At 43.8% G+C, this 13249-nt stretch overlaps 1 protein-coding gene across 1 annotated transcript; it reads right to left on the bottom strand.

Moving 5' to 3' along the window:
- Positions 1-5498: 5498 nt before the first annotated feature.
- On the bottom strand, positions 5499-12653 carry LOC147983956 (uncharacterized). Its single transcript, XM_087543235.1, has 2 exons — positions 12016-12653; positions 5499-6461 (listed from the first exon to the last, which is right to left on the bottom strand). Exons 1-2 carry the CDS (start codon positions 12219-12221, stop codon positions 6269-6271), a joined length of 399 nt encoding a protein of 132 aa, XP_087399361.1. The 5' UTR covers positions 12222-12653; the 3' UTR covers positions 5499-6268.
- Between the last annotated feature and the right edge of the window lie 596 nt (positions 12654-13249).

Raw genomic sequence — 13249 nt, 5'->3', positions numbered from 1 at the left:
TATATATTCCAAAATAATTCTCCGTTGATTTTTAGGTCATTCCGAGAACTTTTATTTCTGCACAAAAATAACACCATGGCAATTCTGTTGAAAACAGCGTCAGTCCGGGTTAGTTCCATCCAAATCATGCAAGTTAGAGTCCAAAACAAGGGCAAAAGTGTTTGGAAAAGTAGATACGACGGAGACGTATCACGGAGCGCCGGAAAAGGCCCCAAGATGGGATCTCACGGGTACAGAAGGTTGCGGCGGTGGAATTAGGTTTTCATGGCGCTCCTCGATGGTTTGGGGGTACGTAGGTATATATAGGAGGAAGAAGTAGGTCGGTGGAGCCACGAGGGGCCCACGAGGGTGGAGGGCGCGCCCAGGGGGGTAGGCGCGCCTCCTGCCTCGTGGCCTCCCCATTGATTGCTTGACGTCCACTCCAAGTCCTCTGGATCACGTTTGTTCCAAAAATCACGCTCCCGAAGGTTTCATTCCGTTTGGACTCCATTTGATATTCTTTTTCTACGGAACACTGAAATAGGCAAAAAAACCAGCAATTTGGGCTGGGCCTCCGGTTAATAGGTTAGTCCCAAAAATAATATGAAAGTGTATAAATAAGCCCATTAAACATCCAAAACAAAATATATAATAGCATGGAACAATCAAAAATTATAGATACGTTGGAGACATATCACAGAGGCACTAAGGTTTCCACAGTTCCCGCGACCAATTAAGCATCTACTAGCAAATATTGCAAAGTAACGTAGAACAGGAAAAATGTATGCTAGTGATTCTTGCATCGGAAACTTTCCCCGTTTCCCCTACAACAATCACATCAATAAATCCCTCCACATCATTACGATGTGGTTCCTCTATGCTGCCCTCAAAGGGTATCCTACAAACCCAGCAAAAATCATAAAGTGACATCTCCTTATGCTCATCATATAAGTAAAATTCCACCTAAGGTGGTGATCTCCTGGCATGGAAATGAAAATTTTGCACAAAAATATTGGTGAGTAAGAGATACTGTTCATGCTGGTTGTGGAGGAAGTCGGTGAGGCCTGCATTCTCAGCCAAATAATAAAAATCTTCATAAATCCCGGCTTCTCTCAAGAACTCATCACAAGGCCATTCACATGGCCGAACCTCTATAGTACGAGGGAGATTATAGTTGGGCTTCTTATTTTCTTCACTTTGCTTATCCTTAGATCTTCGGCTCGATGAGCCCCTCAAGAATCCCTTCATCTTTTTCTGAAGATTTCTGAAAATTTTAGTAACTTAAAAATAAAAGTGAATCAAACTCAACAAAATTGATAGCAACTACTCCTACAAGTGCCTAGAGGCCATATCATGCATTAAAACTACTTTTGACCACATAAATTTGACATGCAAGCTCAAGAACAGGGTCACCTAAGCAGAAAAAAATTGCAATAAATAAAGCACAATCCCCCAAAGCAGTTTTGTGAATGGAGCTTTGAGCAAGGAGATCGAAAATGGCAGCAAGATGAGCTAGAACTCGGGTTTGAGCTGGTGGAGGATTTTTTCTGGAGGAAGACGAAGTGTGTGGGTGCAAGAATAAGTGGAGGGGACCCACGTGGGGTCCATGAGGCAGGGGGCGCGCCCAGGGGGTGGGCACGCCCTCCACCCTCGTGGGCACATGGTGGGTCCCCTGGTGTGTTCTCAGTGCCAAAAATTCTTAAATATTCTGGAAACAATCATATTTCATTTTCAGGGCAATTGGAGAACTTTTATTTTTGGGGTATTTTTTATTGCAGGGATAATTCAGAAAACAGACGAAAAATACTATTTTTACTTTATTTAATATAAATAAAAGAAAGTAAAAAGAGGGTACAGAAAGTTCTGCTTCCTAACTTCATCCATCTCATGCTCGTCAAAAGGAATCGACTAACAAGGTTGATCAAGTCTTGTTAACAAACTCACTTCGCGTAACATGAAAACGGAGAAATTTCAAATAACACTAGGTTACCTCAATGGGGATATGTACGTCCCCAACAATAAGAATATCATATTTCTTCTTGACAGTAGGAAGAGGAAATTCAAAACCTCCAATAGTAATTGTTGAAATTTTTTCAATAGAGTTAATATTGTGGACTTGAGGTTGTTTCCTCGGAAAGTGTATCGTATGCTCATCACCATTAACATGAAAAGTGACATTGCCTTTGTTGCAATCAATAACAGCCCCTGCAGTATTCTAAAAGGGTCTTCCAAGAATAATGGACATACAATCGTCCTCGGAAATATCAAGAATAACAAAGTCCGTTAAAATAGTAGCGTTTGCAATCGCAACAGGCACATCCTCGCAAATACCAACAGGTATAGTAGTTGATTTATCAGCCATGGGTAAAGATATTTCAGTAGGTGTCAACTTATTCAAATCAAGTCTACGATATAAAGAGAGAGGCATAACACTAACACCGGCTCCAAGATCACATAAAGCAGTTTTAACATAGTTTCTTTTAATGGAGCATGGTATAGTTGGTACTCCTGGATCTCCAAGTTTCTTTGGTATTCCACCCTTAAAAGTATAATTAGCAAGCATGGTGGAAATTTCATCTTATGGTATCTTTCTTTTATTAGTAACAATATCCTTCATGTACTTAGCATAAGGGTTCATTTTAAGCATATCAGTCAAACGCATACGCAAAAAGATAGGTCTAATCATTTCAGCAAAGCGCTCAAAATCCTCATCATCCTTTTTCTTGGATGGTTTAGGAGGAAAAGGCATGGGTTTCTGAACCCATGGTTCTCTTTCCTTACCGTGCTTCCTAGCAACAAAGTCTCTCTTATCATAACGTTGATTCTTTGATTGTGGGTTATCAAGATCAACAGCAGGTTCAATCTCTACATCATTATCATTACTAGGTTGAGCATCAACATGAACATCATCATTAACATTATCACTAGGTTCATGTTCATTACCAGATTGTGTTTCAGCATCAGAAATAGAAATATCGTTCGGATTATCAGGTGTGTCAACAACAGGTTCACTAGAAGAATGCAAAGTCCTATCATTTTTCTTTTTCTTCTTCTTAGAAGGACTAGGTGCATCAACATTCATTCTCTGAGAATCTTACTCAATTCTTTTAGGGTGGCCCTCAGGATACAAAGGTTCCCGAGTCATTTTACCCCCTCTAGTCATGACTCTAACAACATTATCATTTTTCTTATTATTTAATTCATTTAGCAAATCATCCAGAGCTTTAAGTACTTGTTCTACTTGAGTGGTAACCATAGAAGCATCTTTACTAATAAGTTTAAGTTCACCTTTAACTCTAGACATACAATCACTCAAGTGTTCAAGCATATCAGCATTGCGTTTCAATTGTCTACCAACATAAGCATTGAAGTTTTTTTATTTAACAATAAAATTATCGAACTCATCTAAGCATTGGCTAGCAGACTTATAACGAGGAATATCACCTTCATAAAATCTATAGAGAGAATTTACCTTTACTACATGTGTCGGGTTATCAAGGCCATGTATCTCTTCAATAGGTAGTAAATTCTTAACATCTTCAGCTTCAATACCTTTTTCTTTCAAAGATTTCTTTGCCTCTTGCATATCTTCAGGACTGAGAAATAGAATACACCTTTTCTTCGGAGTTGGCTTAGGAGTTGGTTCAGGAAGTGCCCAATCATTTTCATCACTCAACATATTATTCAATAGCAATTCAGCTTGATCAACAGTTCTTTCCCTGAATACACAACCAGCACAACTATCCAGGTAGTCTCTGGAAGCATCGGTTAGTCCATTATAAAAGATATCAAGTATTTCATTTTTCTTGAGAGGATGATCAGGCAAAGCATTAAGTAATTGGAGAAGCCTCCCCCAAGCTTGTGGGAGACTCTCTTCTTCAATTTGCACAAAATTATATATTTCCCTTAAGGCGGCTTGTTTCTTATGAGTGGAGAAATATTTAGCAGAGAAGTAATAAATCATATCCTGGGGACTACGCACACAACCAGGATCAAGAGAATTAAACCATGTTTTAGCATCACCCTTTAATGAGAACGGAAACAACTTAAGGATAAAGTAATAGCGAGTTTTCTCATCATTAGTAAATAGGGTGGCTATATCATTTAATTTAGTAAGATGTGCCACAACAGTTTCAGATTCATAGCCATAAAAAGGATCAGATTCAACCAAAGTAATTAACTCAGGGTTGACAGAGAAATCATAATCCTTATCGAAAATAGAGATAGGTGAAGTAGCAAAAGCAGGGTCATATTTCATTCTAGCTCAAGGATTTTTCTTTAAGCTTAGCTAATAATTTCTTAAGATCATATCTATCATTGCAAGCTAAGAAGTCTCTAGCCGTTTCTTCATCCATAACATAACCCTCAGGCACAACAGGCAATTCATATCTAGGGGGAGAATCTTCATCATCACTTTCATCAATATTATTAGTTTCAATAATTTCATTCTCTCTAACCCTAGCAAGTTGTTCATGAAGAAATTCACCTAGTGGCACAGTATTATCAAGCATAGAAGTAGTCTCATCATAAGTATCATGCAAATCCGAGGTGGCATCATCAATATCATGCGACATATCAGAATGAATAGCAGGAGTAGGTGTCGCAAGTTTACTCAAAATAGAAGGTGAATGAAGTGCAGAGCTAGATGGTAGTTCCTTATCTCCCCTCGTAGTTGAGGGAAAAATCTTGGTTCTTTTATCTTTCAAATTCTTCATAGTGATCAGCAGATATAATTCCCAAGTGACTCAAAGAATAGAGCTAGGCTCCTCGGCAACAGCGCCAGAAAATAGTCTTGATAACCCACAAGTACAGGGAATCGCAACAGTTTTTGTGGGTAGAGTATTCAACCCAAATTTATTGATTCGCAAAGAATATTTGAAGGTATTAGCAGCTGAGTTGTCAATTCAACCACACCTGGAAACTTAATATCTGCAGCAAAGTATTTAGTAGCAAAGTAATATGATAGTAGTGGTAACGGTGGCAAAAGTAACGGTAGCAGTTTTGATTTTGTAGTGATTGTAATAGTAGCAACGGAAAAGTAAATAAGCGAAGAACAATATATGAGAAGCTTGTAGGTAATGGATCAATGATGGATAATTATGTCGGATGCGATTCCTCATGTAATACTTATAACATAGGGTGACAGAGAACTAGCTCCAGTTCATCAATGTAATGTAGGCATGTATTCCGAATATAGTCATATGTGCTTATGGAAAATAACTTGCATGACATCTTTTGTCCTACCCTCCCATGGCAGCGGGGTCCTATTGGAAACTAAGGGATATTAAGGCCTCCTTTTAATAGAGTATCGGACCAAAGCATTAACACTTAGTGAATACATGAACTCCTCAAACTACGATCATCACCGGTAAGTATCCCGATTATTGTCACTTCGGGGTTAACGGATCATAACACATAATAGGTGACTATAGACTTGAAAGATAGGATCAAGAACTCTCATATATTCATGAAAACATAATAGGTTCAGATCTGAAATCATGGCACTCGGGCCCTAGTGACAAGAATTAAGCATAGCAAAGTCATCGGAACATCAATCTCAGAACATAATGGATACTAGGGATCAAACCCTAGCAAAACTAACTCGATTATATGATAAATCTCATCCTACCCATCACCGTCCAGCAAGCCTATGATGGAATTACTCTCGCACGATGGTGGCATCATGAAATTGGTAATGGGGGAAGGTTGATGATGACGATGGCGATGAATTCCCCTCCCCGGAGCCCCGAACGGACCCAAGATCAGCCCTCCCGAGAGAGATTATGGCTTGGCGGCGGCTCCGTATCGTAAAACGCGATGAATCCTTCTCTCTGATTTTTTCTCCCCGAACATGAATATATGGAGTTGGAGTTGAGGTCGGTGGAGCGTCAGGGGGCCCACGAGGCAGGGGAGCGCGCCCCCACCCTCGTGGACAGGGTGTGGGCCCCTGGCCTTGATTCTTTTGCTAGTATTTTTTATATATTCCAAAAATATTCTCCGTTGATTTTTAGGTCATTCCAAGAACTTTTATTTCTGCACAAAAATAACACCATGGCAATTCTGCTGAAAACAGCGTCAGTCCGGGTTAGTTCCGTTCAAATCATGCAAGTTAGAGTCCAAAACAAGGGCAAAAGTGTTTGGAAAAGTAGATACGTTGGAGACGTACCAGCGGCGTCATTGACACTGTTTCCTTGTTGCAGGCATCATCATTGCAGGCAATGTCATCTCCCTCGGGCTGCTCCGGGGGAAACCCTAGATTTGGGTCTTCCCGGATTGGACGATGACGACATCAACCTGGGGGCATCGTTTTGGAGCAGGTGCTGACTGGAAGGGCCCAGAGGTTGAGCAGAGTTTCATCCTCTGCATCGACGACATCAGATCTCAGTGGCGTGGTGCAGTGGAGTCTCGGCATCTGATCAGGGTTGACGGACTCGCGTAGGAGGACGGCACTGTCTGGAGTCGTGGTGGTGTCGACGACAGACCTGGCAAGGTCAATGCGTTAGTTCCTGTTCAAAAGATGGATAGGTGAAAGACGGTGGTGGTAGCCTCTGAGAGTGCGTCGGACGAGTGTGTGCCCCAGACCCGGCATTGTGGCTTGGTTGGGTCTCCGACTTCAGATGTTAGGTTTTGGTGCGAAATCTGTTTGGTATTTGGCTTGGATTTTCGGCACCCCTTCATCAAGTGGATAGAAGTAGCGATAGATGTCGCCGAGATGGTGACTTCATACTTACTGATGTATTACTTTGTAAGGTCTTTGTGAATAATTAATAAAGTGGTTGCATGCATCACCCAGATACCGGGGGTCATCCTCGTTTTCTAAACTAAAATATACCTTTGTTGCATTTGATGAACCCCAATATGTTTGCAATTGCAAGGCTTAGAGTCAAGCAAACTCCAACAATAACAAGAAGGGTTTTATCACTTTTGCCACTAGTTGTGCCACACTATTCACTTTTGCCATTAAAATGTTTTAGTACTCAAAAATGTCATTGTTCCGTTAGAGCCACACTCAAAAATGCCATTTTCTCACGTTACCGTCAGTCAATGGTTCGAAATGCCCCTGGTTCCATTTCTTTCCAAACTGTGGGCCCGACATGTCAGGGGCTGGGAAATAATTTTTATTGCATGTAAAAATAGGCAGTAGTGGGATTCGTACCCAAACCACACTCAAAAATGCCATTTTCTCACGTTACCGTCAGTCAATGGTTCGAAATGCCCCTGGTTCCATTTCTTTCCAAACTGTGGGCCCGACATGTCAGGGGCTGGGAAATAATTTTTATTGCATGTAAAAATAGGCAGTAGTGGGATTCGTACCCAAACCACACTCAAAAATGCCATTTTCTCACGTTCCCGTCAGTCAATGGTTCGAAATGCCCCTGGTTCCATTTCTTTCCAAAATGTGGGCCCGACATATCAGGGGCTGGGAAATAATTTTTATTGCATGTAGTGGGATTCGTACCCCAAACCTCTGGGAGGCGCTCACACAAGCTAGCCACTACACCCAAGGTCATTAGCTGACTAATGTATGGAGATATGCTACATATCCTTACGTGATATCTTGGCTAGCTATTAACAAACCAAGTAAACTCGAGTTGTACACGTGACAACAGCAACAAATGATTCTCTAAATTTCTCTAAAAAAATTATCATGACGCATGTACATAAGGTTGAAAACATTCAGCACACAAACAAACATAATGTTCATTTCCTGGATTTTCAGCACACAAAGTGTCTCAAGTTCACAAACATACATTAAGGTCGAATAACATCCACTTGCTAGTTTGAAGTAAAAGGTCCAAATTCTCAACATAAAGTTCAAAATAAACAGGTCCAGGTTCACAATCTTATAAGGTCATAAAAAACAATCTTATAAGGCGAGTGGAGGCGCGCCGGCGACTGGCCGTACCTGAATGGAGGAGTTTGGCGGGCGGCGGCGGCAGTTTGTGGATATGGCTGCTAATGGATAGGGAAAGGTACACGTAGTTTGGGGATAGGATTAATCGATAGCTTAGTCAGGTCAACCCCAACGGCTACAAGTTAAAGATCTCTGTAATTGACAGATAGGTGTGTCTTCCTAGATGGTTATTACGCGTGAGTGTATTAGCCGCCGCCTTGATTGAAGGTTCGAGGTTCGATTCCCCACTCTCCCCTGTTGCTTTTTTTCCTGCTCTTTACAAATGAGCCCACATGTAATGGAATCAGGGGTATTACAGTCATATAACGTTGTCAATGAGCCTTTACCTGACGGTAACATGAGAAAGTGGCATTTTTGAGTGTGTCTCTAACGAAGAGTGGCATTTTTTATCAGTAAAAATTTTTAATGGCAAAAATGAGTAGTGTGAAACAACTAATGGCAAAAGTGATAAAAACCCCGAGAAGAAAATATACCAAGAACGGTCCATGTAGCAGGAACAAGCAGCCTAAGACATGAAAGGGCTGTTTTCTTTTTGCGGGAACGTGGAGGGGCTGTTATATCTAACTAGATATGTCAAATCTTTTGTATGGATAACAAAGGAAAAGAGAATCAACGAATGAAAAAGCATAAAATGGTTGCATGGCGTAATGAAGTTAAATCATAAGGAATTAAATAGCATAACTTAAATTTGCCACATATAGATTGAAGATTCATAAAATACGGTTGATTTTTTCTATGTTCGGTTTTTTGTTTTGCGAGAAAACATCCGATCTATTCATCAATTGTTAAGGTAATATAAAAAACACTAAAAGTAAAATTTACATCCAGGTCCGTAGACCACCTAGCGACGACTACAAGCACTGGAGCGAGCCAAACGCGCGTCTCCACCATCGCTCCTCCCTTGTCGGAGCAGGAAAAACATTATTGTAGCAGACAGTCGGGAAAATCGTCATGCTAAGGCCACATAGGACCAGTGCATCAGAACAACAACTGCCACCGATAAAGAGAAGCGTAGATCAGAAGGTTCAAACTTGTAGACACACAGACGTAGACGAACGAAGATCGGACACAGTCGGATCCACCGAAGACAAACGCCGACCAGATCCCACAAGATCGGCCGGAGACAAACCTCCACACGACTTCCGATGACGCTTGAAATATCACCGGTGCGGGAGCTAGGTGGAGAGGACCTTATTACATCTACAAGAATTCGCCATCGCCTCATTTTCTTGAGCATGACACAAACCCTAAACAAACTAAAAAAAGGCACCTAAAAATGAAGCCCTCCCGCCGGCAAGTGCCTGGATCCATGGTCTAAGGATCATAGGAGACGAGGCGGATCGGCGGCGGCGCCAACAAGAGGCAAGAGTGGGGCTTGCTCAGCTTGTATGGTTCAGAAATTATACTTACCACAATCATGCAAAACTTAAAGTTTCTACTAGTTGGTGAGTGTACGAGCACTGCATTTGATGTTGGAAGTTTGGAATTCTGCTTGATGTTTTGCTGCATTTCGTGCTTATTTCTGCTGCTACTAGAAGCAAGCAACTCGTGCTTACCAGTGTTGGTGCTGCTGAACGGCAATGGGGCGTGCTAGGTGGTGGACTGGTGGTGGATTGTATCACTGTCACTCCTGGTTATATATCGTAAGAAACTTTGTGTAATATTGTTCATGTTGTGCACGTACTTCGTGTTGGATTATTAAGTTGCTAATTCTCCTGAAACTTGTTTGGTCCAAACTGCAACAGTTTATAGCTGCATCGCCATATGTTCGTACAAATTCTCCAGAAACTCGTTTCATCCAAACCATACACAGAATTATTGATCGGTTCCTAGAGCTTGATGCCTAGGCAGCGTAAACCCCCACAAATTTAGGGGGTGTTGATCGGAGGTTTAGCGGTGAGATTACGGTAGCCTGTAGCTGTGGCACCCCGATCCGCATGGAACAGGGGGCCTTCGCATGTCAGCCCAGGATAACACTTGACGCACGACAAGTCCATGATACAGCATTCCACGTACAATAATATTCATCAAATACAGGTGTATATGATTACACCATTGATGAATACCATTATCTAGCATAGCCCTAGGCCTATTTAAATGGTAGCGAAAGTCTATTTAGACGGCGGCGGAAGTCTTGGTTTGGTGGCTCATCAACTATGGCTGGGCTCCACAACTCACAGGACTGGCAAGATTAAGTCCTAGCACGACGGAACAAGTGAACAATTCGGGCACGACCTACAAAACTGACATGACACGCCAGGTCAATACATTGAATGTACTTGCAAGACAACCAAATACATAGCATCCAAACAAACAGATGACAAAGCAAGAACCAAGCATATTCAACAGTCTACTTCAACACAACTTCTAAGCATGACATGATATTAACTAGAGTCATAAATCAAACTAAGCATGAACAACATCATAGCATCTACTAGCATGGCATATCAAATTTACTTCTACCAAAGCAACAGCAAAGCATAGCATATCAAAACATGGCATGGCATCATGAAACTATGCTGGAAATGAACTACCAGTTACCTCCCGTGAATACATACTATAATAACCTTATGCAACAATCACTTACTCTGCCATGGCTCCTCGGAGCACACACATGAGTCATATCAACACATCATCGTGACTTCTCACGATTTTCCCATAGTCCAAGTCACCACATGATTTATCACATCTTAGTCATCACACAAGTTATTAGCAGATTTATCCTTCATTTCGACCAAGACCAGATAGTGTGACCTACTACGAACTTGTGCCCATGACCGAGGACGCGGCTATTAATAGATTAAAACACACTCTGCAGAGGTAGCGCACTTTACCCACACCACGGAACCCATGGCCTCGCACTCCCATACGTGTGGACCAACGGCGTTCCGACAAAACCGACCTACTGCCATGATACTCTCCCGGCCACTCCGACCAACACCCCTTATGGGTTCAGTCCTGGGTGGCCCCATACCTACCAAAGGTACCAACAGCCACCGTCGTGGCAAAACGATCCCAAACGGGGACATGAGCTCAAAACCAAACCCGGGCACACAAGGCTTATGTCCGCCTACCTAATCAGGGTAACGCGCGCCCATAACCTTCCCTAGTTGGAGGCCTCGGCGAGAGGCATGACAGTAAACTAGCTAGGACCTCCCACAAGGTAAATGTGGTTGCATTGGAGAAACCTCGATTTGGTGGCAGTACGATATCCCAGTGATGACGGAGGAGGGTTGATATTAAGTCATATTATTAACTTCTCCATCATCAATCATCATGCGAGCATTTTAACATGAATGCAACAACTATCATGCAACGTAGCGATGCAGTAACAAAATCAAGCTTTTCAAATGAACAATGATAGCATGCGAAACATGGCAATGACAAGGACTAGTAATTTCACTAGTGCACCAGAATTATCATAACATCGATACTACTAACATGAAAACAAACTATACAGAGGCATGATATTATCAGCAACAACAGCAAACTCGCATGTCAACTTATTTCGTGAAAACACAAGCATGCAAGGCAGATAACAAAATCATATAGCATGAGTGAAATAACAGCAAACGGAACCAAACACGAAGCTACTTCAACTAACACACATACGAGGTGCAAGCAAAGTCCACATGCAAGTTCGGGGCTCATGATAAGAGGTTGGATTGCCCGGGGTCGACAAATACTTCAGGAAGAAGGGTGAAACGATCACAGAAAGAGTTGCCGAAAACAGTTCTCTCTCGGAGGGGGCTGTTTACGGGCAAGGGCAAAGTGGTCATTTTCATTGTGTGAAAACATTATGAAAATGATACCAACGGAAAGAGCTCGAGGAACCGAGAACGTGGGCGTTGGAATCACCTCCATCGGAATTACGGTTGTCGAGATACGAAGGGTTGAAGCTCAGGGACCTATCGGTGAATTTTTTTCAGCAAACAGGCCCCTGGAGGAAAAACTGAACGCGCCTTTGGGCCGAATACGTTTTCTACAAAGAGAAACGTATTTTGAGCTGAAGTGCAAATCGAATACGCTTTCAGAACTATGAAAGCGTATTTTAGGTAAAAGAGGAAGCAAATACGCTTACATATATCGAAAACGCATATCAAGAATACGCTTCCACTTACAGACGCGAGCCCAGGGTGGGGTCAACGCCGAGACGCTGCCAGGTGGGGTCGCGCGGGGAGGGGCCCGCCTGGCCTGGCGTCTTCAACCTCCCGCTCGTGCGCGCGGCTGGCAGAGGGAGGGGCTCGCCTCGACGGCGATTGCCGGCGACTCCGGCCACCGCAAACAACGGCCGACCTACCCACGAGTTCAGGAGCGAGAGGCTCATCTCGGGGTGGTCTCCGTTGCCATCGAGGAGGACTGGGAAAGGAGCAACAGGGCTCACGGCGGAGGTGGCTTCGGCCGCCGGCGAACAGGGTGCTCCAGTGGGGGAACGGCGAGGCTGAGGCCACGGGGAGGCTCGCCGGACCTCATGTGATGCCGTGGTGGAGGTGGAACGACGAGGGGACTCCTGGTCACCGGAATCAGAGGGACCCGAGGCGGCGGCCACAGCGGCGGTGGGGGTCAGAGAGGGGCTCTGGGCTCGGGGAGAGGCTCTGGGAGGGGGTTGTGGACCGCGATGAAGCTCGAGGCGTGCTTAAATAGCCGCGGGGAAGGCTCGAGAGGGAGGGGAGGAGGTTACACGCGGCGCGGCTACATGTCCGTGCGCCGGCGACGCGCACGCGCGGCCAAGACTCACGGGAAGGGGCGGCAAAGGCAACGAGGGGGACACGGATGAGTGCCAGGAGGTCACAAAATCGAGCAATGCTTTCGTACGAGAGGACGAAGCGGACAGGAGCGAGGAAACGACGGCGCACATGGGCGCTCACTGTGTTCGGCGACGGTGACGGCTCAACGAGGAAGCAAACGAAGGGGGAACGAGCTCCAGGAGGAAGACGACATCGAGGGGGGAGCTCTGTGACATGCTCGGACAAGCCAGAACCGGCCGGAGCGGTGCTGCTGTAGCCAATAGTGGCGAGACCACCGTTTTGGCCAACATTGCCCATGGTCACCACCGACAACACGCGCTCTGGCCATCTACTTCAGGCCAAACCTTGTCATCAGTGTATTCCTTCCAAGGCTCATTAAAGAAGAGGTGATTGCACGGGCAGAGGTGTAGGGAGCAGAGGGGAACAAGCTCGACAAGTTTGCTGTTGCAAACTTGGCCACATGTTGGTGATCTAACTGGTGGGATTAAGAACTAAACGTGATGTCTGGGAGGCTTAGGGAAGCAAAGACTATAGTTCTGAAAGTTTGCAAGGGATTTGGGCAGGTATTTATCATAGCTGCAGTGCAACTGTCAAATATGGCCCAGAA

The sequence above is a fragment of the Triticum urartu genome, chromosome 2A (genome assembly GCF_056163025.1).
Source record: "Triticum urartu cultivar PI428250 chromosome 2A, HENAU_Tu73, whole genome shotgun sequence".
Classification (NCBI taxonomy): Eukaryota; Viridiplantae; Streptophyta; class Magnoliopsida; order Poales; family Poaceae; genus Triticum; species Triticum urartu.
Note: the sequence above shows the minus strand (reverse complement) of the source record. Positions and strands in the feature narration are given on the sequence as shown.